The sequence below is a fragment of the Nannizzia gypsea genome, genomic scaffold (genome assembly GCF_000150975.2).
Source record: "Nannizzia gypsea CBS 118893 supercont1.5 genomic scaffold, whole genome shotgun sequence".
Taxonomy (NCBI): Eukaryota; Fungi; Ascomycota; class Eurotiomycetes; order Onygenales; family Arthrodermataceae; genus Nannizzia; species Nannizzia gypsea.
The window spans coordinates 908,871-932,729 of NW_003345197.1; the positions used below are offsets into that span (position 1 = coordinate 908,871).

Consider the following 23,859-nt stretch of genomic DNA (forward strand, 5'->3'; position numbering starts at 1 on the left):
TCTAAACGAGCCCTGGAGAGCTATCAACTCCAGTGACACACATGTATAGATATAACTGCAAGAACAACTAACGCGCAACAGTACTACTAACAATATGCAGAACAAAAAGAGAAAAGAAAAAGAAAAAAGCCCCCAAGGTTCGAATTATCAAAATGGGCAAAAGTTCTTCATCCGGATTGTAACGCCAATTGATATGTGTCCAGGAGGGGGGGATGTTGGTCTCGTTACTTTATTCCATTGTCTTCTCCGTTCCCCCCATTTTCGCTTTCGGTTTTTTTCATTTTTTTTTTATCTCCTCTTCTTTGGTTTCATGGAAATGGTTTCATTCTCTCTATCCTATCTGAGAAGGCAGCCGTTATTTATAATACTCCCTTTTCTTGTGTGAAGTCCCAGAGCATTCTTATCAAAGCGTCGGGGAGGGTATATAAGTCAACGTGGAATTCTCCCTCTATTAAAGAGTCAGCTCAGGTAAACCAGTAGGTAGGATGACTAGATGGGGGAAACGCTTACGTTCAATATCGTTTTTCGTATACGAGTCCGAGGACTTGTTGTCATGCACCATCTGCACAACCTGGAGCAAGTCGTCTTCTCCCAGCTTCTGTAGGCCATCTGCTAGCTTCTCCATATCGACCTAAAGTCAAGGGTTAACACGTCACTCTGCCTCTTAACGTGTTAGAGAATAAGATAGCTTACGTTCTTGTCCACTCGTTTCTTCTTCTTGGACTCTTCCTGACCCCTCTTCTTCACTCCGTTCTCATCACCAGGTACAGGGCCAGACTCACGCAGCTGAGCCAGGAGCGCAGGTTTAGGGTTTTTAAATGCCTAGGTCAAAGTTAGAGCTAAAGCATATATGTGACATGTAATGCGAGAATGGATACGTACAATGACATGTTTTGACTCGTACTTGCTCGACTGGAAGTTCAAGTCATGCGTAATGGTGTGGTCCTTATCTGGCGCACTCAGGGTAATCTGCATATCGAACTCACCCCATCCTTCCTCTTCGATTCTGAACGGAGGCGATTTTATAACTGATATAGTCAGCACCCGGCTCCCGCAGTGCCAATGCCATGGGAAACAGTAGTATAACGTAACGTACTCTGCGTAGCTCTTGCTTCGAAACTGGGATGTAGATGATATGTTACTTTCGGGAATACCGACGCAGGAACGGACTCTCCATGGTCGTTCAGCAGGTGTATCTCGACCGACCACTGACGGAGCGGGAATCCCTCGATACCGGAATTTGGGTCCCTATTTTACCATAAACATACCCTGGTTAGCCTATGAGTTTGTTGCAGTGGCCAAAAAATAATAATAACGGGTATATGCTTGAGCTGCTTCCCGCAGGCGAGTCCTCCGGCGCATTGCCCATGTAGCTATCAAGCAGATGTAGCAACGTCCACCACCCAAGCTATACCGCACGGGTATCAACAAGCATCATGCGCCGGATAAGCCTTATCTCATCCGCCCAGCTCGTGAAACCACCCGCCATGCAACGAGGAGATCGCAAGACACAACAAAGGGATATAAGGAGGGTACGAACGATATACGCGACTCCGTAACGATCTTAATAGTGCGCTTGACCTACGCCGTTCATAAAACACCCAAGTCAGCTCATCTATCCCACTCCCCGCGCCTAATCCGCAGACGCGACCTGGAACCTGAGCCCCGGACGAAGCAAAGGCAAAAGGCGGCGCTCGCGATTGGCATGGCTTGGTGTCAGCGGCAAGAGACTTACATCCGGCATCTTGGGCTTGCTTTTCTCTGTTCCTCTAGCAGCGTGTCAGAAGTATCCCGGGCCTACTCTGCGTCGCTTATCGAGTTTCAGCTTCGTTCCTGGCAAGCAGAAGGGAAAGATAGCGGTGGGCGGGGGGCTTCGAGGCGGAGGTGAGGACCGGTGGTGATTTTTTTCCCTCCCCTGGCCCTGCTGTCACTGATGGCAGCTAGTGATGAGAACGGCGCACTGGAGCTCGCAGTCGGGTAGGTCAGGCTGTAGGTATCTCTGAACGGTAACTCTCTTCTCTCCCTCTCTCTCGGCTTCCTCGTCCTCTTCTCTTCTCCTTCTGGTGGCTGCTTTTTTCTTTTGTTGTTTGAAAAAGAAGTTTTGTATGAGGTAATCCCGATGTTTTCTTGCTTTTTTGGCCGAACGGAAGGTAATGTTATATAAAAAGGGGGAGGAAGAGAAAGAGAGCGAGACGATGAAGTCGAAGACGTTTACTGGATAGCTACTTAGTTACATGGGGGAGGAAGAGCAGCAGTTAGACTAGGAAGCGCATACATAGTGGTTGATTTTTTTGGTTACGATGGCTATCCTTCCCCTCCCAGTACGGTCATGGCTGCTCTGGATGGTGACAGCAGGGTCAAAGGGAGCGGGCAAGGGGGACTAGCTCATGAGTTCCCTGTGCCCGTGGATCAAGGGCGGGGGACGTCAAGAGAGGGTCTCATCAAGAGTACAATCTCAGGGCATTGCATTTGGAGTATATTGGCTGCATGGATGGGACATTGGAACATTTGGGATTGGGATATGGTGGGCAAGGTAAAAAGGGGGGTTTAAATGGGGGAGGGGGATGTTATTTCTAAATAAGGGTCAGCGACATGGGCAGGGGGGTTCATGCAAAAGATGATAGCATAAGGGCAGTGGCGGCTGCCTGCTAATGAATCATCGGGTGTAATGCAGGAGGGTGATGCATGGCTATATTTCGATTCGATGGCGGATTTGTCATTTTTCTTCTTTTCATTCTTCTTCTTCTTCTGTTCATAGCGTAGCGTTGGCTCACATCTCTCCAATCTCCTTAAATCCAAGGGTATCCTAGTAGCGCACACGGTCGATTTATTCCTTGCCGAAGAGAAGGGCGTTCTCTTCCTGGGCCTTCTCAAAGGCTTCCTTGAAGAGAGCAGCGTCTTGACATTGAAAATTAGTGCCTTATTCCTAGAATAACGTACGAAAGAGATAAAAGGGAGAAAAACTCACTCTCACTGTTGGCAAAGCGGATGGCCAGGGTCTGGGCCTCTGGTTCGCCCTCACTGACATCCGCAGCGGCATTCCACACCCAACTTCGATCGCTGCCAACGTTTGGTGACAGCTTCATGTCAGGAACGACTACAAGATAAGTTGTCAGCATATATCCAGTATAGATTGGAATAACAGGTGAAGCCCTACCGTAGTGGTTGGCGCAGACCTTGAGGGTCTTGTCTCTTCGCATGAGCAATCGAGTCTTGTGGTTCTCCTTGTGCTTCAACAGCTTAACGTCACCGGTTCCACGCTCCTTCCACTCCTTGGACTCCCGGTCAAATCTGAAGAGTTTGGCGCGCATCTTGAAGGTCTGCTCCTCCAGCTCCTCGTTGGTCTTAACCTCGACCTTCTCGGTCAGGCGGATGACTGGCTCGAAATGTACGTCCGCTTCAGCCTCGGGGTCCTTCACAGAATCATTAGTATGGCAACTAACAGCAAAATACCAAACAAAACGAAGATCAACTCACGTCATCACCACCCTCAGTCTTCTTCTTGGAGGAACCAGATGGCTCGTTAGCATCATCTTCCTGCTCCTTTTTCTCCTTTGGAGGACCACCGCCAAACATGGAGAAAACGGAGTCAGTCGTGGCTGGTTTGCTCTCCTCTGTAGCAGCTGGCTTATCTGCCTTGTCACCCTCTGCCTCAACCGTCTTAGCACTCTCGTCGCCTGTCTGTTCGGTCGTGGTGGTTTCTTCCTTCTTGTCCTCAACGGCCTCTGGAGGGGCAGTGGTGGGGTCGGTCTTTTGCTCGTCTGCCATGGTGGGCGGGCTTGGTGCTAGGTAAACAGGTGGTTATATAGATTGATACAAGGATGGACGCTATACTACTATAGCTAAGGAGGAGGCAAATGTAGGAGATGCTTGGATATGTAGATGTTGTTGATGTTGTTGATGTTAAGCAAACGAGAGAAAGAAAAAAAGACGAAGGTGGGCGCTTCGAAAAGGTTCGATTTGGGACTAGCGCAGCTTTCGTTCCTTTTGCCCCTGACAGGCTCGGTCAGGGTCGTTAACTGCCTTAGTTACACAGCAAGCATTAGTTAAAGCGTTAGTTAAGGCATTAAAGGGTTATCTATACATGGTAGATATAGATAGGCTAGATGTTGAGCAGCCACTTAGTTGGCCTGACTCGCTAGTTAGTGGGCTAGATAGCTACCTGATGTAGATAAGACGTGAGATTGACACCCATTAATTAGTTAACTAGTTATATTGATACATTATTTCGTTTCTTTTTAAGAAGCCAGTTCCTCTCTGTGTTTAATGACTACCGGAGAGTATGGAAGACGGCTAATGTCCTTGATTGCATGTCTAACATGATCAAGTGGAAGACGTAGGGCCTCTTCGGAAGTTTCGGAGCCTGGTCTTCAGATCGAAATTAAAGGCGGGAGTTTGCAGATTCCATGCCCTCTCTTGTGCAGCCGACATCATGGAAGATACAGATGTCTTGACCTTTTGCCGGACACGTTTTGCTCTTGCCCTTAACTTTTCAGAGGACAGGCGTAGGGATTTTCTCCCGTTGTTGAGGATACAATCCGAAGCGAGCTTGGATTTGGCTACGGCGTTTCTTGCACGGTTGGCAGCACGGTCAAGAGTCTCGCTGATGTTGGCGTTAGTGTCAGCAGCGGTGTTGTTAGTATTAGCTGTCCATGCACTATACAGGTTCCGAAAGTCGAAGGTTAGTTTGATGTATACCCTTGAGAGTCCAGTCTGGGCATCGGCCAGGTCTTTACGAAGTGCCTGGGACAGAGACTGGGTAGCTTTCTTCCAGCTAGCTATTTTCAGCCAGGGGGTGCCAAAGTCAATACCGGTGACCTTGGTCAATTTTGGCTTTGACAGCGCGGAAACAGTAACGTTCATCGGGCCATAAGCATCCTCGGGGGCAAGTCGAAGGGTGAAGATGCCGTCAAACAGCTTATAGAGGTCAAAGTGGAGGCTATTGTCGTCTCGAGTCACCTTGATATCGAACCTGTTTCCATCCCTCACTGACACTAGGCGGTTTGGCAGCCGGACAATCGCGTGGTGGTCCCCGACGACATGGACCTGGACGTCATCTGATTCATTCATACTCTGGGCTTTGGCGCAGGTTAGCTGCGAGATGAAGTCGTCCATATTCTGTGCGGCACGGGAATGAGACTCGAGGTACTGTACTCCCTCTGGAGAAGTCGAGAGGACCGGAGGTTTCGCACACATGACTGGTGTAGCAACGGGAGTGATAATGGTCTGCACTCTGCCTGTGACCGCACCCACTTGGACCTGGGAGGACAGTCCAAAGATGTAGCCAGCAAATGGGAGCATCAAGATTGTTGCGAGAGCAGACACAATAAGCAGTGCTACTAATACAGGATAGATGCCCGGATGCTCCTCCATGATTAATCTGAGTTTATTTTTGAGGTATTCAGTTGGGGAGTTCTGTTGTTCTTCCATTTTGGGGTCTTCCTTTTGTGGTTCTTCCTCCTTTCTGGGCTCCGCCTGGCGTGGTATAGTATCTGGCTGCGTGTAGGCAGGGCGAGATCGAGACAAACAAGTCAGGGCTGAGATTACCTCATTTTGATGGGTCATCGTCCCGATAGCTTCTATCAAGATATCTGCTTGTCTTTTGGTTAGCCCACCGGAGGATGGCGCATTCTCTGGAGAAGTAGCTGATGGAGCCTCTGCATTCCTCTCTCGGGGCATCTCCTCGTCATAAAGATAGGATTCTTGGGCATCAGGGTGTTCAAAAATATCAGGGTGATCAAAAAGAGCAGACTCTTCACTGAAGGCTTCGTAGTCACCATGTTGCTCTCCAAGGTCAGGTGCTCCTGAGCTTGAAGTCGTCTCCCAACCAGTACTACGAGACGCGAGTAGATTCTTCTTCCTTCGTCTCCACTCTCCTCATGTTCATATATATCTTGGTCGTATTCGTTGTCGATGGAGCCTTGGGTAGAGCCCCAGCCCGAGGGAGTAGCGATACTGCTCTCTTCATCTCCCTCGTACTCATCCTCGTCCTCAACTTCCTCAAAGTCTTCATCATCGGTATTGGTAAGAGGTGGAGTGAGGAGGGATGGTGTCTCGGAGGTGCTGCTCATCGTATCAAAGCTGAGGGCTCGATCTCCCTCGCCAGCTGCCTCGCTGCCTCCATAGGTTGACGCGTCGCTGGCATAGCCACGGTAGCGACGCGAAGGAACATCAAGTCTGTTGAAACCGCTGGGGAAGAGGTCTTCAATAAGCGCCCAGTTGGCTTCGGGGGTGTTGGGGTTTGGTCGTCGTCCAGCGTCTTCTTCCTCCATCGCGGCGGCGGGTACTGACGTCATCGTTTCAACAGTCGAAACGGCGCCGTTATGGAGATGGAGACACTGCAGGCTAGACTAGAATTAGCCAGGAGTTGGAAGAAGATGGTATCAAAGGCGTGTCGAAGCGTGCATGTAGTGATAGAGTAGAGCGGGAGGAAGAGGTGTAAAGTCAGGAGGCAGACGTGCTGACGAGTCAAGGGTGGCTATTTGTACTGGTTGATTGATGGAAATGCGGAGGCGGTCGGCTAGTAAAGAGCGCTGTAACATGTATCAAAGGGCTAGAACAACGCACCCTTTCAGTTATCGAGACACAGACAAAGCTCTTCACTCGCCAGAAAGCTGCTCTTAGGTATGAGAAGCCGTCTTAGTTGTATTTTAAAGTAGGTATAGGTATGTGTTGTGCGGAAGGATGAACTGTCGATGGTAGCAGAGACAGTGAAGGGCCAGGCGGGGGAAGATGTGTGTGTGTGCGTGTGTGCGATGGCAAAGTCGACGCTGAGTTGTGGTTCACCAAAGGCGAGCCACGTCGTCACCGGGTGAGCAGCTGCTGGTGCTCCGGAGACTTCCCTGTCCTGTTTACTACCAGTCAGAAGTGACGGAGCTGGTTGGTATGTAGTTGGTGAAGCGTAGGATACGAAGGTATGTAACTATGGATGCAGGTTGACGACGAAGCCGAAACGCGAGACAGCCCAAAAACAAAAGGACATGAGAAAGGGATTTCGTTAGGCGAGCTCGACGGCGTCAAATAAGCTCGAGAGAAGCCCTAGATGACGTTGGTTGCTGGAGTTCGCCGTCGCAAAGATGGTTCCATGGGATGTTTTTTGGTTGGTGTTGGAAGCTGTAGATGAGATGTAGGTAGATGGACAGACAGGTAGATAGATGCTGTTGAACTACAAAGATACGCTGTCCACGAGAAGACTTGCAAGTCCATGTAGATCAAAGTACTATTTGCATCCAGACTATAACGACTCTATTTACACACAATTTGGCAGACAAGCATTGATAAGCGTAAAGGCATCGGATCTATAGCCACTGGCTGTTTATTAGAAAGTAGTTGAACTAGACACCCATTTTGATGGCTTTCTTCCCCTGACATGTCTTGCTTCCAAACATCTTGAACATCCTTCCAGCATGAAGAAAGGATATGCTCTCTAACTATAACCCATATACGAGCTGTTGATGAACGGGAATTGCCACCTGGTGAAAGAAATACTGTGTATCCGGCCCGGCAAATCTGCGGCATCTCACGCCATGTCAGCAAGATCTTGAATGGCTTTGGAGCTTGGCCTCACTGCTTTAGCTGGATGAACTTGAACATGTAGGTAGCTGTCCTTCAGGTATGTCCTTTGGGTATGAAAGATTCCTGGCCAACGACGTAGTATAAGCCCTATAAGACCGGCAAAGGCTGCTGCGATTCCTTGAACTGGTTCCATTTATTCATGAGCTGCGGATGTATTCTATTACGAAAGTAGGGTAAGTTGGATAAAACAGGGCAGGGACTTTGCATCCCTTGACATGGAAGTAGAGATAAACAGACAGCCGAAGAAGAGCAGCAAGAACAATAAAGGAGCTGTTTAAACAATTTACAAAAAAGGGGGAGACATGCGACATAAGACAGACAGAGAAAAGAAGAATGCAGATTGAAGAAACAAAGAGACAAAATTTAATATAAGAGTTGGGAGTAGAGAAGTTGACAAGAAGATAAGTTGGGAGGGATGGTGATGATGCTTCCCCCCCATCCCCCTTATTAGTCTGTCTGAATGGACATCTGTAACAGGCGGAAAGCGACGATATAGAAAACACACACACAAAAAAAGGTAAGGCATCGAGCCAAAGAACTGTATTAAATGATAATTGTTGGTCAGCAGCCGAAAGCACAGCTGCAAGGCCCTTCTTCTATCTCATGTCAGGGAAAGGCAATGGAAATGGAATAGGTTCAAAGTTTTTCGAGCACTGTAATCCTCCCCCAGATACAGTTACCGGGGATGATACGGGGCGGAACGAGGAAGAAAAAACGGTGACGGAATCCGAAGTTGGCTTGATGATATAAAAAAATTGAAACGGGAAAAGGGGGAGGGTTTAGGGGAGAAGGACAAGTCATGATATATCTTCGTGGCACGGCGCTGCGGACCCGATGGGGGTGGGTGTGTGAGTTTGTGTGCATAAGGGTGTAGCCAATGTCACGCCGGCAGAGAGAAACAAAAAAATAGAGAAAGAGGAAATGAACAAGAGGGCCGTTGCGTAGTGGTTGATGAGATCTACGGCGACGCCCATCCTCCGGCGACTTTAACCCAATCCGCTAGACAACTGCCATGCTTGCCTTCGACGTCGACGATGTCGGTATCACAGCGGCACCGACAGCCAACGCCGTTCTCCTTCGGTGGGTCAGGAGAGTCCCAGTATTCGTCCTCTTCTTGCCGGAGCTTGGGATCCAGAGTGGTCTGTTCAAGGTATGGGTCCCGAACGCGTTGTCTGGCCGGGGCGTTGGCAGGGCAGTGCTGGATGGTGGTGTGACGATATCCAAAATCTCTGAAGTAGTGGATGTCGGCAGGAGATAGAAGTGCGCCAGCAGCAAGAGAGTGAATAGGTGCGTCTCCCCACTAATAATGAACAAAACTTTTGTTAGCAATGTTTCTCATATACGTATCAGACGGTAGGAAAAAGTAACGTACTCTTTCATTCCAGAAACCACCGCTCCGGTCCATCATCTGGAAGAAGTCTTCGTAAGCCTTGCTGCGGAAGAAGTCCAACCGCGCGATTTCAAAGTTACTCCAGAAATGGCACATGTTGTACGTCTCGCCTTCCATCGCCTCAGGATCGACATCCTTGAGTCCAGCGGCACCAGGCTGAGTCTGCAAAATTTCGTCTGGGAGGGCATTGGCCTCTTCTGCCGGTTTCTCCTCCTCGACAGGTTCCTCGAGGAACATTTCCCATAGGCCCTGGGAGGTGATGTTGTTCGTTCGCTTGTATGCAGATGCGTAGCGGAAGATATTCGGGACAGTCTCTTTCAGTTCTTTGACCGCGATTGTGAAGCCATACGTCTTGTTGTTCTTTGCCATCTCCAAGAAGGGGTCACTAGATGGAGGTTAACTAATTGTCGAGGACAGGTTAAAGGGATTCAGGGCAACGAACTAGGTGATATCGCAGAAGTACTTGATCTCCGGCTCCAGACGCCAGTACCACTCGTACTTCTGGAGCAGTTCATGTTTGTAGAAGAACCTAGTATACAGATGTTAGTATCCGGGGAAACATGGACGTAAAAAAATAGGACAAGATGGAAGACGAACCCAGAGTAGAATCGACACATATGGTGATAGCTCTCCATTCCTCCGTACATGATGGCGGCGTCTCCCTGTTTGCGAATACCCTCTTTGGCTACCTCGGCGTCGGTCCAGTCAGGATATCCCCACATTGAGGAGTCGATCTTGCCAAACTCCACGCCGGACTTGGTGTAGTTGGTGACGGTGTCCTTGAAGTTATCGTCGAAGTCTCCGTCGTTCAGGAAGACATACGGGTAGTTGTAGTACCGGTTGAAGTGGCGCTCAATCGACTTCATGGACTGGATCACACCATCCAGTTCCTTATTTCTGGCCAGGACGACGAAGGCGGCGTTTGCTCTGGGCTGGCTGGTGTCGATTTCTCGGCAGCCGACTTCAAACACCTTGTCATATTTTTCGCTGATTTTTCTGTTTCCCGGGAGCAATAGCCGTCAGTATCACAACAAGATCGTATGTAGCTTACGCGTAAGGAGGACATACCGTATCGAAGGGGGAGTGCCGGTGGGCATCAGCATCCCACCGGGAGAAGAAGGGTGAGTAACGAAGAGGAGGACAATAAGGATTATTACAATGCATGGAAATAGTAAAACAAGGCCCAGAGGGATCGAAATAGAAGAGTTCCTCCGTAGTCGTATGCGGCGTTTAAAAAAAGCGAATCTCGATATTATCGTCCCCTTTTCATTGGTAAGACTGCCATCTAGCGGCGAGGGGGAGAGCATGCCGGGCACACTCTTCGTGAGTCGCTTCATGATCCCCATGATGGCGCCGGGTTCTTGTGTGTACACGGCAGCGCAGGATCGAGGCAGGCGTTCGTTCTGTCTTTTTGGCTGTTTTCTAGAAGGAAAGGGGAAAAAGGAGCTGGATTCCAACGCAGCAAAGCTCGAGGGCGTCCCAGAGCTTTCCTGTCCGAGGAGTAAAAGGGACACTGCAGACAGCGAAAAGGTGCAAATAAACGAGCGACGGGGTCAGGTTAATGTGTTGGTAGTTGGCTTGAAGGCCCGCGAGACAGGCCGTGGACGGCGGACGGTGACGAAGCAGGACGGGGATGGACGGACGGCGAGACGGGGAGTCGACTAACGCAGAGCCATCGAGAGCCAGGCGGACTCGCAGAAAGAGACAGGAAGACAGTCGATGTGGCTCTTCTTCTCCTGCTCCTTCACCTTCTTCTACTGCTTCTGCTTCTCACTGGCGATGTTGTTCTTGTCTTGTCTCTCTGTCTTTTCTTCGTCTTTTCTTTTCGCCTTTTTTCGACGATGAAAAAGAAAGTTGAAAGGGAAGAAACACGCCAAGACTTTCTGACCAACCAAGAAAGAGAAAGAAAAAAAGGGAGAGCGGAAAAAAAGGCGAAGACGAAGACGACGAGGAAGAGAATTTGATTATCGACAGGAAGACAGCAAGCAAGCGAGGCGGGCAGCTGTTGGGGGCGCCGACGGATTCGCAAGAAGGGGCACTTTGCTGCTGCGAAGAAGTCAGCCTTGCAGGCGCTGGTAGTGGCGGGCAGCGAGCAGATATCAAATGTACATCTGGCCCCGGGACACAGAAGCAGCAGCAGCAGCAGGCAGGCAGGCGAAGCCCCTGAAAAGGATCCCGGCGGGCGGTCGAGGTGATTATGATTATCGAGCCTTTGCCAGCGTATCAGAGGCCGCTGGTGTCTCTTGGTAATAATGTACGGAGCATGCGACTGATATTAAGCCTCTTCTTCGCTGCTTCTCTCGTATCCATTCGTCCAGCGCCTGCTGCCACTATCCAGCTGCATGTCTCCCTCCCTAAAGCTGCTGGCGCTCTGCGCTCTGTCATCGAGCCGGGGCCGGGGGGACAAGCGGACCTGAAACTGGTCGAGGCCACCCAAAACCCTGTGGACCTGGAGAAAAAGACGCCCTTCTGCGTCTCCTTCTCCTGCGGCGACAGGGAACATAACATAAAATAGCTACCTGAGATAGATTGGCAATGGCATTAAAAGGGTCTCTGCAGTGCTCCCTGGGTCCCGTCCGGCGCAGGACTCTTCTGTTCTAAACGTCGAGCGGCGTGGCGTCTTCTTCTATACCTAATTCTACCTATACATACTCACATACATACAACATACTCATAATATATCGCTTTTTTCTTTTCTGCATTTTTACGAGATGGCATTGCAACTACAACTCCCGGCAGCGGAGGATCGATCGACTGCGATGGATGCGATCGCCGCAGATGGACACACAGAGAGACCTGGAGTCCGTCGGAGCCAGGTACTGGACGCCTTTTCGCCGGTCAACGAGAACGGGAGCTTCGAGTTCGACCGGGTGCTGAAGAGAGGCAAGGTGCTGCGGCGGTCGAAGAGCAAGCATGTACGCCTTCTAACTACCACTCAATGAGATGCCACCGTTTGGCTAGTCGTTTGATTAATTGACTGACTGCCTGGTTAACTGACTGACTGACTGACTGACGGTTGTGCGAGTAGGCATTCAAGTCGTCGTGGAAGCCCGGATACTTGGTTCTGCGGCCAAACCTGCTCTCGCTATACAAAGACAAGGAAGAGGCCCAGCTGCAGCTCGCCATCTCGCTCTCTGACGTCTCTGCTGTTGCCCACGTCAAGTCCACGCCCAAGTCGAACAGGCCGAACGTCTTTGGCGTCTTCTCGCCCTCGAAGAACTACCGCTTCCAGGCTACGTCGGCAGAGGAGGCAGAGTCATGGGTCGAGCAGCTGCACCGTGAGTGCTCGGTCGACTACCCGGACTCGGTCGTGAACTACTACGAACAGATACACGGCCGGAAGCAGACGGTCGCAGAGGCAGAGGAGAGTGCGGCTGAGATGTCAGAGATCGAAGGCAGAGGAGGCACGGCGGCTCCGGGACAGGTACATTCCCTCTTGAAGGCGCCCGTGCAGCCGGACAGGCTGAAGCGCCGGACCACCCAGGACTACTCGGGCAACGAGATCACCTCTTGCTCCGAGTTCTCTGACGCTGCCGGCCAGTCGTTGCCTTCCGCAGGGCCACATCCTGCGTTCAACCGGAAATCCTTCTCTCGGTCAACCCATAGAGACCAACCACAGCCACTACCACAACCACAACAGCAGCAGCAACAGAATTTACGCCGCCTGGCCAGTGGCCAAAGTGAAGCTGCTCCTAGCCAGCCAGATCCGGAGGGCGTTATATTCCAAGGCTATCTGCAATGCCTAAAGGGCCGAAAGGGCGTCCGCAAGTGGAAAAAGCTATGGACTGTGCTCCGGGTTCAGAGCCTATCCTTTTATAAGGACCAACACGAATACTCGGCCGTCAAGATCATACCAATGACAGAAGTCATCAATGCAGCGGAGGTCGACCCGCTCTCAAGGTCGAAGATCTTCTGTTTCCAGCTCATTACAGAGGACATCACCTACCGTTTCTGCGCTTACGACGAAGAGTCGGTCGACAAGTGGCTCGGCTCGGTCAAGAGCGTGTTGATGAGACTACAGGACTCGTCCATTTACCATTCCGCAGGAACCCTGAGTGGTTCCTTGAACACTCGTTGACGAAAAGCAAAGCTCTCTCTTTACTATATCTTCAGTGGCTGCGCTCCTTAACTAACCTTCCCCCGTCTCCCTTTTTGAAGCATACCACTACTTCTAATGTTAATACCCATCTGCATCCAACGTTCCAAGCGACCAGCAGGCCTAAAAACCAACACTATAACTGTGCATATCCAACTGTTCTACACGGCATAGCACTCTGTATATTCTTCTCTTTATTTTCCTTTTTTATAACCTCATTTCTACTGTTGCCTTTTCTTTGGACTACTAATGAAATCTGAGGCTGTACCAGCCGCTCCCCTCCCTCAAACACCACCTCCTATCCCTTTCATTTGTCTAACGTTTGATCGACTCAACCCGGACGACACTTTCTGGACATGCTACCTTGTCGAGCTGGGCCCATTTCCTGGCTGTTATTGGCCATGTCTCTTATAAACAAATTAACTTATTTAATATCTGCCTTGGACGAGGGAGATCTGCCCTGTCTCTACTTTACGGAGAACCTAGGTATATATGCATACGATCTTATATCTCGTCGCGAGCGTCAATCAATCAAAATAGGTGCTATCCACCTTTCATATATACCTCTCCCTGCAAACATGCTCTTCAACCTAACTCCGCGACCTCTAGTTATCGCCACAGTCTATATAATCTTCCCCCTGTTCTCTGTCTTTCTAGACTTTTTTGATGTGTAAATTAAGGTGCGATCGATTACTAAGATACTTTCTTAGTAATCTTAAGCTTTTCAGCCTCATCAGCCCTCGTGACCCAGGTCCCGTGACATCGATTTCCGCCAGGCCGCGCTTTTCATAAAGGATGCAGAGGAAGAAGAAGGAGAATTATCAGAGAAGAGAAGAGAAGACAAGAACCCAGGCTTCACGGTTTGGCGTGAAGATATCTTTACTAGAAATTCCGCTCCTTATAAATATCCCCGTTCGTTGATTTATCCTTCGCGTACCTATCCTTTAACCACCCGCATTCTTTACCTAGCCCTGAGCAAGCCTGCGAGGCAACAGGGTCTGCCTGCAGCCTGAGCCTGGCTACCCACCATGGGCTTCTTCGACCACCTTCAGAAGAAAGGGACGGGCGTGATACAGGCTCAAAAGGCCCAGATACGGAAAGTCGAATGCAAACCGCCCATCGTCAGGTCCTCGTCGGCCCCATCACACCCCGTGAAACCCCCCTCTGCTCGCGCGCACTCCGAATCTTCCGCCAAACGCACCGTCACCTCACCACGAAAGCCGAACTTATCTGACTCTACCGGGGCTGTGAGGAAGAAGGCTTCTTTTCCGAGCAAGTCCGATCACCTAGCAGTTAACCCACCTCGTTCGAGGTCCGTGTCCCGCAAGCGATCGTCCCCCGCAGTCCAGCAACTTGTTAGCAGTAGCGATGAGAGCGAGACCGATGAGTCACTGGATATCCGGCTGTCGAAGAGGACAAAGGTGAGCGCGAGCGCGGAGCCGGATTTAAAACGCCAGTTACGCTCTGAGGTTGCGTTTTCTGAGTCTGCCGAACGGTCGTTCCCCATGGTCCATGCTTTGGACATAGCATCTGTCGAGAAGAAGACTCCTGGATTCAGAAATGCATTTAAAGAGCCCAATGGATGCACGACCATAGCACTTCAATATCCCACATACTCGCAGAGGGAGAGGTATCAGCTGGTTATACCCCGAGAAAACGACGGGTTCAAACCGTTGGAGGATATTGTGCAGGTAGTCGAGACTGTATCACATAACTACATCCCCGAGGACCAGATATCTCTCTTCACTGATGACTCCACTGGCTATATCCGTCTTTTGCGGCGTGCAATCAAACAGGAATCACCAAAGGATTTCTGGAATGCGGTGAAGGCATATAATGAAACGATAAGACGGCTTCGGGATGAAGGTGTTATCGCCAAACACCTCGATGCGATGCATTCGCTCTCCCTGCCGTGGGTGGAGCGCATTTTAACCCAGGTGTATAGCCGGACCGTCTCTCTGCGCGTGGAATCACTGAAAAAGTATGAGAGCGGAACTGATAACGTCTATGGAGAGCTCCTACCCCGCTTCATCTCAGATATCTTTCAAAAGACGCATTTAAAATCCGACCAGGTATTTGTTGACCTGGGCTCTGGCGTGGGCAACGTTGTCCTCCAAGCCGCCCTAGAAGTTGGCTGTGAAAGCTGGGGCTGTGAGATGATGCAAAATGCCTGCGACTTGGCTCGACTGCAACAGGCTGAATTTAAAGCCAGATGTCGATTATGGGGCCTCTCGTCGGGCAAAGTACATTTAGTCCAAGGAGACTTTTTGGATAACGAACGCATCGCGAAGGCTCTTCGGCGGGCAGATGTTGTTCTTATTAATAACCAGGCATTCACCCCTGAGACGAACAACATGATAATCAATCTCCTGCTTGACCTGAAAGAAGGTTGCCGGATTGTCTCGCTCAAATCCTTTGTTCCAGCCGGGCACAAGATGCAGGCCCGAAACCTCAACTCACCTATTAACCTGCTTTCAGTTGAGAGGCATAACTACTGGTCTGACTCTGTTAGTTGGACTAATGCTGGGGGCACCTATTTCATTGCGAAAAAGGATAGCTCCAGGCTCCGAGCATTCTCAGACGCTCTTTTATAACTGAGTGATCTTACGCTCTTCTCCTTTCCTTCTTTTCTTTTTGGAAGCAACGACCTAGACCGCTACTGCGTTTATATCCTGTTTTTTTTGAAACGTTGTGGATGATTATAGATGGAGGTTGTCGATATCATTAGACGTTTCTGGATTCCTCCCCCTTTTGTCGCCTATAATTACTCTCGCGAGTCACATCGCATTATTTCCTTCTTTCCCTATAGATTGGTCATTCTCTATGGATGAGTCGAAGTATTATGAAACTCATTCCCTTCTTTAGAAGACACTCGTTGGATTGGCGGTGCGTTTGGCGGTTTATACCCGGGTGTTTGGAATGGTTGGGCCAGGGTTTGCGTTACCGTTTGAGCAACGTTTGACCGTGGGAGGTGCTTCGTCGCCTTTCACTCTGTGTACTTATTAGATGCAAAGAAATCGAACAAAAATAAATGTACATTTAGTATTTCATATCGTCTACTATAACTGAAACCACGTATTCAGCATAGAGGGTTGATTTCATCAGAATAAGGGAACAAGGAACTCAGTCTATTGACATACTGTTCTATCAATCTCCTTCAAAGGCAAAAATTTAAGCTATGAAAACCTCGATGCTTTATTCATGGCTTCAGCTTCCTGTCCCATTCTCGCCATCCATCTATCCACGAGCTGTTGATTCTCTTCTTCATATTTCTTAGCCCGTTCCTCAGCCATATTGAACTGTAGATTGAGTGACACAAGCTCATCTTGGACATCCTGTAATCGCAACAAGTTAGCAAAGCAGGACATGGCTTTCCTTAATAGATTAGGGGTATTAAGTAAGAGTCAGAACAAACATCAAGTAGCTTAGCCTTCCCCCGCAGTTCTTCGTCCCTATCCTTCAGACGGGTTTGGAGTTGTGTTCTTTCCACAGCCAAATCTGCTGCTCTCTGTGACTCTGCATTTAATTTTCTCAGGAGTCTATCCATCTTCCCCGTGGCCTGCTCAAGTTTGTTCGCTAGTTCTTCTCGCGCTTTCTGCGCAGCAGCCAGATCTTGATTCGCAGCAAGCAAGGGATCTAACCCGGACGGAATAGCAGCGCTATCATCTAGGCTTTGTTGCTTTCGGTCTTGAGGGGTATGGGTGCCTTTAGATTTTGAGAGGCTCCGGGCATATTGAACCGCTTCAGCCCGTTCTTTTTCCAGACTGACGGAGCGATCAGCCAGGCGGGTATCTATACAGCCACTCAGTAAATAACAAGTAAAAGCTGAAATTATAATGAGTTGTTTACTTGAAGGACATACAGGCCTCGAAAACATAAATATTTGCCTTCTCTCGCTCGTCTCTTATGCGCAAGGCAGTTGAATAGCCCTGCCTCCAGTTTGACATGTTGGCTTAGGCCGCAGTACAACTAGTTTTTTCCGTCTATTAGTAAAAAAAGAGGGATAGGCTCGAGAGAGAAGCAGCACTATGGAAGCCAGACGATCCCTTTTTATATAACATGGCTGGGTATAGTCTGCAGTTTGTCTATCAATTTGCAGGACGCTGTGTGATGGACTAAAAGAACCGTGCTCTCAAAATTCGTTATTTAACAAACTTACATAAACGGCACGCAGAATGGTGGTATAGTAAGAGCTCCAGTTTTGGAGGCCGTAATGCGTGAGACAAGAAGGTCTTCTCCTGAATTCCAGAGGATGTAAGTGTTTACACCCCACCCTTCTGTAGAGAGAGGTATCCTTCGAGTCCTAAATTTTCCTAATAACGGCGAAAACTGGCCTCAAGAATTAAACACCCAGCGTCTGAGGACGCGAGCCTCAGCAAAGTCGTAGGGTATCAACTTCCGAATGACCGATGCTGGTTGTATAATAGTACTCTGCACAAGTAGCTGCCCCTTGCAGTTGTGGCCCCTACGGTTGGCGGTCCTTGAGTAACCAGTGAAAGTAGAGCCTGCTTGACTGGCTATAAGGAGCCACGATATATTGAGTATCTGGTTAGTACCTGGTATAGAATCGGTTGTAGGTCCTAAACGGCGGCAAGAAAGATCCACTGATACAAATCAAGTCAACCAAGGCACGTGATAATTGGCTCCCTTATGGCTAATATAAGGACCTCGGGAGGTTCCACTTGTAAGGGACACCGGATTAACAATTATCCAGGGTTCTAAGGACCTCTAGATTATGGAATGTATTACTAATCAGTATTTATACGCTTGCCCTACCGATGGAAACTCGTGTTGCAGGGGAGATAGACGTGGTGTGGAGAGGGGTAAGGAATAGAATAAGTAGCTTTGGGCAAGGTCCTGAGTAACTAGGTCCTTGCTAGCTATTGTCAGTTCTATCGCAGGCGAAATACGATAGTATATAGGAATCTTTAAGATTAGTAAGGATTTAAAATTATAAGAGAGTTAAGTTGTTGTTTTTCTTTCTAGAAACTACAAGCTCTAATACAGAATAAGAACTAAGATAAGCACACGTGATCTCCACTTCCTGTATGTTACATAATTAGTATTAGCTCGGAGCGACCGCTCTTAAGAAAAACAACATCTTAAGTCACTGCAAATACAACAGGACCTGACTTGCGTAACGTCCAGAACCGCGACGAGCCAATGTTACTTTCCAATATACAAGTTCCAAAACATGTCGCCCTCCAGATCTGAGATCATAAATAGCCACCCGATCGGGGACCGGCTAGATGAGTTCCACGATCTATATAGCATCTGTCAGTCACTATTCGTGCCTACGTTAACAGATGAAAGCGCCCATGGCTCGGACATTAAGACGAGGGTGTTCAATTTTATTATCGCCTTTACAACTCTTCCTGCTTGTCATCAGTTGCCTTCTACTAAGAGATCCGGTGCTCTTTACTTAGACCTTTTTCAGCTTGCCGCTAACTTTGAGATTATACCCCTTCTACCTAATAACCTTATGATTAACGAGGACAAGGAGAGCGTGTCCTGGAGGGCTTTTATTATTGATATGGACCTTGCTATTAAAGAAGATCGAGAAGATATTTCAGGAGCACGAAGTAAGACTGGCACGCGAGCATTCATAGCGATTGGAGTTCTTCTAGATGAACAACACTCCTTTATGCACGATCTTGAATCATTCTTCTGGGTCTTATTCTGGATATGTATTCATTATGAGGGGCCTAGAAAGGGTCGAGTTGTCAAAGACTACGACGAGTGGAATTATATGAGTACAGAGAAGTTGGCGAAGGTGAAAGTAGGAACTGTGGATGAGGCGATCTTCATGAGAACCATTTCAGCCAACTTTACGCCCTACTATGAGCCACTGATTCCCCATGTTAACAGACTACGGAGGGAGGTATTCCCAGCAGATAAACCCTGGAGGAAAGAAGACATAGGACTGTATTCTAGGATGAAGAAAGTCCTACGGGATGCACAAGCAGACCCAGCGGTGCTTGAGATATTATGAGACAGTCCTCAATCCAGGCCGTGTACAGTACATAGATTGGGACAAACTGAGCTCTGTATTTTATACGCTGTACCTATGTACATTAATTCTTTCTAGTTTAAACATGCTATAATTATACTTGCCTGTGCAATACCACTGTAGAAAGCTCTTGTTGGAAGTTCGCATGGGGCCCAAGATAGTATGTGACTAGAAGAATCACGGAGCACCAGTTATAAAAAGATTCACTTAGTTAACCAGGGTCAATTATGTACCTGCCTTTACCTCTCGGTCAGTGATTTCATCGCTCAGTCCCGGTGTTGATAATGCTGGCTTGGCCACGCATTTAAAGGCGGTCTCTGTTAGGTGGTACACTCTGTGATAACTGGTTGACTTGTCTTCGTTGAAATGTGTTGAGCTATCTGAGGATGTTCTGTCTTGGATATATAAGGTAAGGTGTGGACATAATGACCTACATGATGATGGTGACTAACTAAGCATGACATGTTGACTTGATAGACCGATGGAAGCTCGTATTGCAGGGAGGAATGGCGTAACGTGGAGAGGAATAGGGAGTGGAATAAGGCAGCCTTGTCCTTGCAGGTTATTGCCAGTTCTATCATAGTTAAAATACGAAGGAACTAACAATAACCTGCAGAGACTAAGTTACATAAGACCTTGCCCAAGGCTACCTTATTTTATTCCTTATCCCTCTCCACGTCACGCCTATCTTCCCTGCAATTCGAGCTTCCATCGGTTGACCTGGTAGTAGTTTTGTCTACATGTACTTAAATACATTTCTGCGAGATATCTGCCACCTGCTAAAAATCACACTGTTGGAGCGCTTAATATGAACAGTGATTGATTGATTGATTTATTGTCCCAACCGCCCTTGTGGCCGCTATGCAGCGGACAACATTGACGGGCGACCAAGAATGCGTTTAGTATCCACGCATAGAGTCTTGCCTGCCCACATTCGATGTCGTTCGCCCCCCCAGTTTCGGCATTTCAGAATGATGTGCCGTACCGTCTACGATAGATAGCCACATTGGCATTTGTTGGTGTCGGCTTTATTGATGTGTACGTGCAGGCCGATCTACAAATTATTCAAATTCTGGAGAGCCCGTAGTAACCATCATGTGACGTTAAGGGGAAAATACTTAAGGGTCAGCGGTCTTGGCGTCCGTGTTATGATGTTATGCAACTTCAACTTCTCTGGGAGCTCCAAAACACCAAATAAACGACCCGCGGATCACCTCGTCGCCCGCAGAGATCCCTGGTTTTACGGACATCGTCAGAGTAGAGCCACCTCCGTGTACCAACTATTTTATATACATCAACCACTAGAGCAATACGACTCTTCGCAGCCGAGCTCCTCGTGGTGTTCTCCGACAGCATCCCGCTCTTCGACTGACTTCCTGGCAACCTGAGCTTGCCTGTGCTGTCATACATACTACTCTGCAGCCATGGCGTCCCGCAAGAAGGTTCTATTGAAGGTAGGCTACTTGCCATAGATGAAAACTGGCCACTCTCTCGGATAGGGAACGGATTACTGATGTTTTTCTTCTTCGAATACAGGTTATCATCCTTGGTGATAGCGGTGTGGGCAAGACCAGCTTGATGAACCAATATGTTAGAGGCTCTTGTCACCCCATACCAAGTTATTAATACTCCTTGGGGAATTAATAATGCTAATATCTCTTCCTTGATGGCCAGGTCAATAAAAAATACAGCGCCAGCTACAAAGCCACCATCGGAGCTGATTACCTTACCAAGGAAGTCATGGTAGACGGACGGCTGGTCACTATGCAGGTACATACCGACCCTTACACCCAACATCACCTGAAGATAAGATACAGATTACTAAATCTTCCATTCTTAATTCTTCTAGATATGGGATACTGCGGGGCAAGAGAGATTCCAGTCATTGGGAGTCGCTTTCTACCGAGGTGCCGATTGCTGTGTCCTCGTATACGATGTCAACAACTCAAAGAGTTTCGAGACCTTGGATAGTTGGAGAGACGAGTTCCTCATTCAAGCTAACTTGAGGGACCCCGAAAGCTTCCCGTTTGTGAGTAGCATGGCTTTATCTCCAATACACGGACGAGAGGAATACTGATATAAAGTGTAGGTTGTACTTGGAAACAAGATCGATGTTGAGGAGAGCAAAAGAATGATATCCTCAAAAAGGGCCTCTACATACTGCCAGTCGAAGGGTAACATTCCCTACTTCGAGACTAGTGCCAAAGAGGCTATCAACGTAGAGCAAGCGTTTGAAGGTCCGTTTTTTTAAACCCTTCTAACACCTCCAACTGGCTTGACCTAACATCTGCATGAACAATAGTGATTGCCAAGAGTGCTCTCATGCAAGAAGAGTCCGAGGAGTTCAACGGTGACTTCGATGACGTTATCAACGTCAACCACGATAGTGACCGAGATGCCTGTGCCTGTTAATGACAATTCAACTGATCCTTTAGAGCCCTCTCCTTCACTTAATTCTTATGGGACTTTCCTTTTCGGCGTTTTCGTTCCCTCTGTTTAATATCACCACCTTTTGCCCTCTCATCTAGGATATAGGATACTGACCCTTGCATATTACTGTTTCCTTACAGCCTTTTTAACCTTGTCACAGTCATCATTCAGGGAGACGGCCCATTACATATTCAATGAAATTCAGTTGTTCTGAATTCAGATGTCATCTCCACGCCCTGCACTCAGCTTTCCTTTCAAACAGGAGTGTACATATATATAGCTATCTTGACCCATATTATCCTTATTCCGGCCCCGGTTAGCCATTTGGACTACCCAGTGTTTTCCTCCTGTTATTTACCCCGATAGGGCGCCTTTTTTACACTTAATTATGCCTCTCAACTACGGCATAACCAGTTAGTAGTAGGCGAGCAACAAGGCTAGAGTGTTACACTAAACCAGTTTAAAGTAAGCCACAGGAGGCAGAGCAGAATCGCTTGGGTAGAATCTTCGTTCTTTATTCACCCTTCGTTTTACATGTATAATCCTCTGCCTCTGAGACGTATATGTCAGCCTGTCGTTCGTAAATATGATGACTGGTCACGATGTCTCTGAAGGCGCTGATAGCGCTAGACGTCGATACGAGGACCAAGAACATTCCAACGTCCATCAACCGCAACCAACATCGACCACCGCACTGTTGGGCGGATATCAAGGCAGCCCGATGGCCCCAACCAGCATGGGCAGACGGGGACGGCGGACCTTGGGCACTTTTCTCCTCATGATAGTCGTGGTACTCTGGACGACGTCGAACTTCCTTGCCAGCGTAGGTCCCCAATAGCTTCACGGCTAAGCTAAGCCAGCCGCATATCCCGACAATTAATGCAAGCAATAATGGGTGACGGTAGCTGCATGGCTTTGTAGTTATTTACTAATCCTGATGCTGTATAACAATAACAGACTATATTCGCCGATAACACTTACTCCAAGCCGTACCTGGTAACATACCTGAACAGCGGGTCCTTCATCTTCATGCTTGTGCCTTTCGTCGGTGGCCGACTTCGCAGACTCTGGAAGACGGGGAAACTGCGAGATATCAGGTCATTTCGAGCTCTAATCAAGGAGTTTGAGCATCCAACACCTGGAGAAGAGGCGAGACCAATCCTGGACCCCGACCAAGATGAAGGGCTGCCACGAGAGTCGGGGGATACAGGTGCACCAGAGCAACATGCCACAACCAGAGCTAAGCTAGGTTTCAAAGCGACAGCTACACTGAGCTTAGAGTTTTGCATAATATGGGTAGGCAATACTTTTTTATTTATACATATTTTGTTGATGGCTGCTAACTGATGTGAAGTTCGCGGTAAGATACATTCATACCCCAGAGTTGATATATACCACGTTAGGAAGTATGTCAGTCTAACAACGAGTTTCAAGGCAAACTACTTTGCCATGGCATGTTTGCAGTATACAAGTGTTGCCAGTACGACTGTGCTGACATCCACAAGCGGTAAGCATGTAGTCACAGAATATATATAACATAGCTACACTAACATGCTGCTCTAGGGGTATGGACGCTTATATTTGGAGCAATGATCAAGGTTGAAAAGTTCACGCTCAGCAAATGTATTGGAGTTCTCACATCCCTACTCGGCATATTTTTAATATCCAGGGTCGATATCTCTACCTCAAATCGTTCGAAAGATGATACCTCTCCCAATAAGCCGCCTGGTCAAGTAATTCTTGGTAACCTCATGGCCGCATTCAGCGCTATGTTATACGGAGTTTATACCACTTTGATGAAAAGACGGGTTGAAGATGAATCACGAGTTGACATGCGCCTGTTCTTTGGCCTGGTTGGAATTTTTGCCTCTCTAATCCTCTGGCCTGGGTTCATCGTATTGCATTATACTGGAATTGAACCGTTTACTCTTCCACCAACCAAACTTGTCTTCTTAATTGTTTTGGTAAGTGTTATAACTACTCGCTATAAACGAAGTGGCCACTTTTTTATATTGACTCATGACAGGTTAATGCAATCATATCCTTTGCGTCCGATATATGCTGGGCCTTTTCGCTATTACTTACGAGTCCGGTTATCGTGACTATTGGACTGAGTCTCAACATTCCGTTATCGTTACTCGGTCAAATCGTTATCCAGCACAAATATGCAACTGGACTGTATTGGTTCGGCGCTACCCTTGTATTTGCTTCCTTTATAGTCGTGAACTATGAAACCCCAGTTTAATAGGTGGAGCGTTGCATTCAACGTCAATGGGAGTTATTTCGGCTTACTTTGTGTTTAATGGAAATCGAAGTATCACTGTTTCGGCAAGCGTTCAATTTATTTGATAGCATAGC

At 48.3% G+C, this 23,859-nt stretch overlaps 11 protein-coding genes across 11 annotated transcripts; 6 read left to right on the top strand and 5 right to left on the bottom strand.

Moving 5' to 3' along the window:
* Window positions 1-359: 359 nt before the first annotated feature.
* MGYG_06172 (transcription initiation factor TFIID subunit 14) lies at window positions 360-1,744 on the bottom strand (the record flags this gene model as incomplete). Its single annotated transcript, XM_003171582.1, has 7 exons — window positions 360-448; window positions 511-631; window positions 694-822; window positions 883-1,028; window positions 1,097-1,248; window positions 1,541-1,581; window positions 1,736-1,744. 7 exons carry the CDS (start codon window positions 1,742-1,744, stop codon window positions 360-362), a joined length of 687 nt encoding a protein of 228 aa, XP_003171630.1.
* Window positions 1,745-2,827: 1,083 nt separating this feature from the next.
* Window positions 2,828-3,768, bottom strand: MGYG_06173 (ran-specific GTPase-activating protein 1; the record flags this gene model as incomplete). Its single annotated transcript, XM_003171583.1, has 4 exons — window positions 2,828-2,898; window positions 2,969-3,097; window positions 3,158-3,413; window positions 3,478-3,768. The coding sequence occupies 4 exons, from the start codon at window positions 3,766-3,768 to the stop codon at window positions 2,828-2,830; spliced, it is 747 nt and encodes a 248-aa protein (XP_003171631.1).
* A 555-nt stretch (window positions 3,769-4,323) lies between these two features.
* MGYG_06174 (hypothetical protein) lies at window positions 4,324-6,296 on the bottom strand (the record flags this gene model as incomplete). The annotated part of the gene is made up of 2 exons (XM_003171584.1): window positions 4,324-5,784; window positions 5,829-6,296. The coding sequence occupies 2 exons, from the start codon at window positions 6,294-6,296 to the stop codon at window positions 4,324-4,326; spliced, it is 1,929 nt and encodes a 642-aa protein (XP_003171632.1).
* Window positions 6,297-8,533: 2,237 nt separating this feature from the next.
* On the bottom strand, window positions 8,534-10,311 carry MGYG_06175 (glycolipid 2-alpha-mannosyltransferase; the record flags this gene model as incomplete). Its single annotated transcript, XM_003171585.1, has 5 exons — window positions 8,534-8,875; window positions 8,948-9,350; window positions 9,408-9,494; window positions 9,563-9,961; window positions 10,034-10,311. The coding sequence occupies 5 exons, from the start codon at window positions 10,309-10,311 to the stop codon at window positions 8,534-8,536; spliced, it is 1,509 nt and encodes a 502-aa protein (XP_003171633.1).
* A 1-nt stretch (window position 10,312) lies between these two features.
* MGYG_06176 (hypothetical protein) lies at window positions 10,313-11,132 on the top strand (the record flags this gene model as incomplete). Its single annotated transcript, XM_003171586.1, has 2 exons — window positions 10,313-10,530; window positions 10,880-11,132. 2 exons carry the CDS (start codon window positions 10,313-10,315, stop codon window positions 11,130-11,132), a joined length of 471 nt encoding a protein of 156 aa, XP_003171634.1.
* Window positions 11,133-11,676: 544 nt separating this feature from the next.
* MGYG_06177 (PH domain-containing protein) lies at window positions 11,677-13,043 on the top strand (the record flags this gene model as incomplete). Its single annotated transcript, XM_003171587.1, has 2 exons — window positions 11,677-11,880; window positions 11,994-13,043. 2 exons carry the CDS (start codon window positions 11,677-11,679, stop codon window positions 13,041-13,043), a joined length of 1,254 nt encoding a protein of 417 aa, XP_003171635.1.
* Window positions 13,044-14,089: 1,046 nt separating this feature from the next.
* On the top strand, window positions 14,090-15,655 carry MGYG_06178 (hypothetical protein; the record flags this gene model as incomplete). The annotated part of the gene is made up of 1 exon (XM_003171588.1): window positions 14,090-15,655. The coding sequence occupies one exon, from the start codon at window positions 14,090-14,092 to the stop codon at window positions 15,653-15,655; it is 1,566 nt and encodes a 521-aa protein (XP_003171636.1).
* Window positions 15,656-16,237: 582 nt separating this feature from the next.
* MGYG_06179 (autophagy protein 16) lies at window positions 16,238-17,008 on the bottom strand (the record flags this gene model as incomplete). Its single annotated transcript, XM_003171589.1, has 3 exons — window positions 16,238-16,396; window positions 16,477-16,853; window positions 16,924-17,008. 3 exons carry the CDS (start codon window positions 17,006-17,008, stop codon window positions 16,238-16,240), a joined length of 621 nt encoding a protein of 206 aa, XP_003171637.1.
* A 1,247-nt stretch (window positions 17,009-18,255) lies between these two features.
* Window positions 18,256-19,053, top strand: MGYG_06180 (FunK1 protein kinase; the record flags this gene model as incomplete). The annotated part of the gene is made up of 2 exons (XM_003171590.1): window positions 18,256-18,643; window positions 18,671-19,053. The coding sequence occupies 2 exons, from the start codon at window positions 18,256-18,258 to the stop codon at window positions 19,051-19,053; spliced, it is 771 nt and encodes a 256-aa protein (XP_003171638.1).
* A 1,442-nt stretch (window positions 19,054-20,495) lies between these two features.
* Window positions 20,496-21,483, top strand: MGYG_06181 (GTP-binding protein ypt7; the record flags this gene model as incomplete). Its single annotated transcript, XM_003171591.1, has 6 exons — window positions 20,496-20,525; window positions 20,608-20,661; window positions 20,746-20,841; window positions 20,921-21,100; window positions 21,161-21,308; window positions 21,374-21,483. The coding sequence occupies 6 exons, from the start codon at window positions 20,496-20,498 to the stop codon at window positions 21,481-21,483; spliced, it is 618 nt and encodes a 205-aa protein (XP_003171639.1).
* Window positions 21,484-22,087: 604 nt separating this feature from the next.
* On the top strand, window positions 22,088-23,746 carry MGYG_06182 (solute carrier family 35 member F5; the record flags this gene model as incomplete). The annotated part of the gene is made up of 5 exons (XM_003171592.1): window positions 22,088-22,324; window positions 22,459-22,797; window positions 22,936-23,008; window positions 23,065-23,465; window positions 23,528-23,746. The coding sequence occupies 5 exons, from the start codon at window positions 22,088-22,090 to the stop codon at window positions 23,744-23,746; spliced, it is 1,269 nt and encodes a 422-aa protein (XP_003171640.1).
* Between the last annotated feature and the right edge of the window lie 113 nt (window positions 23,747-23,859).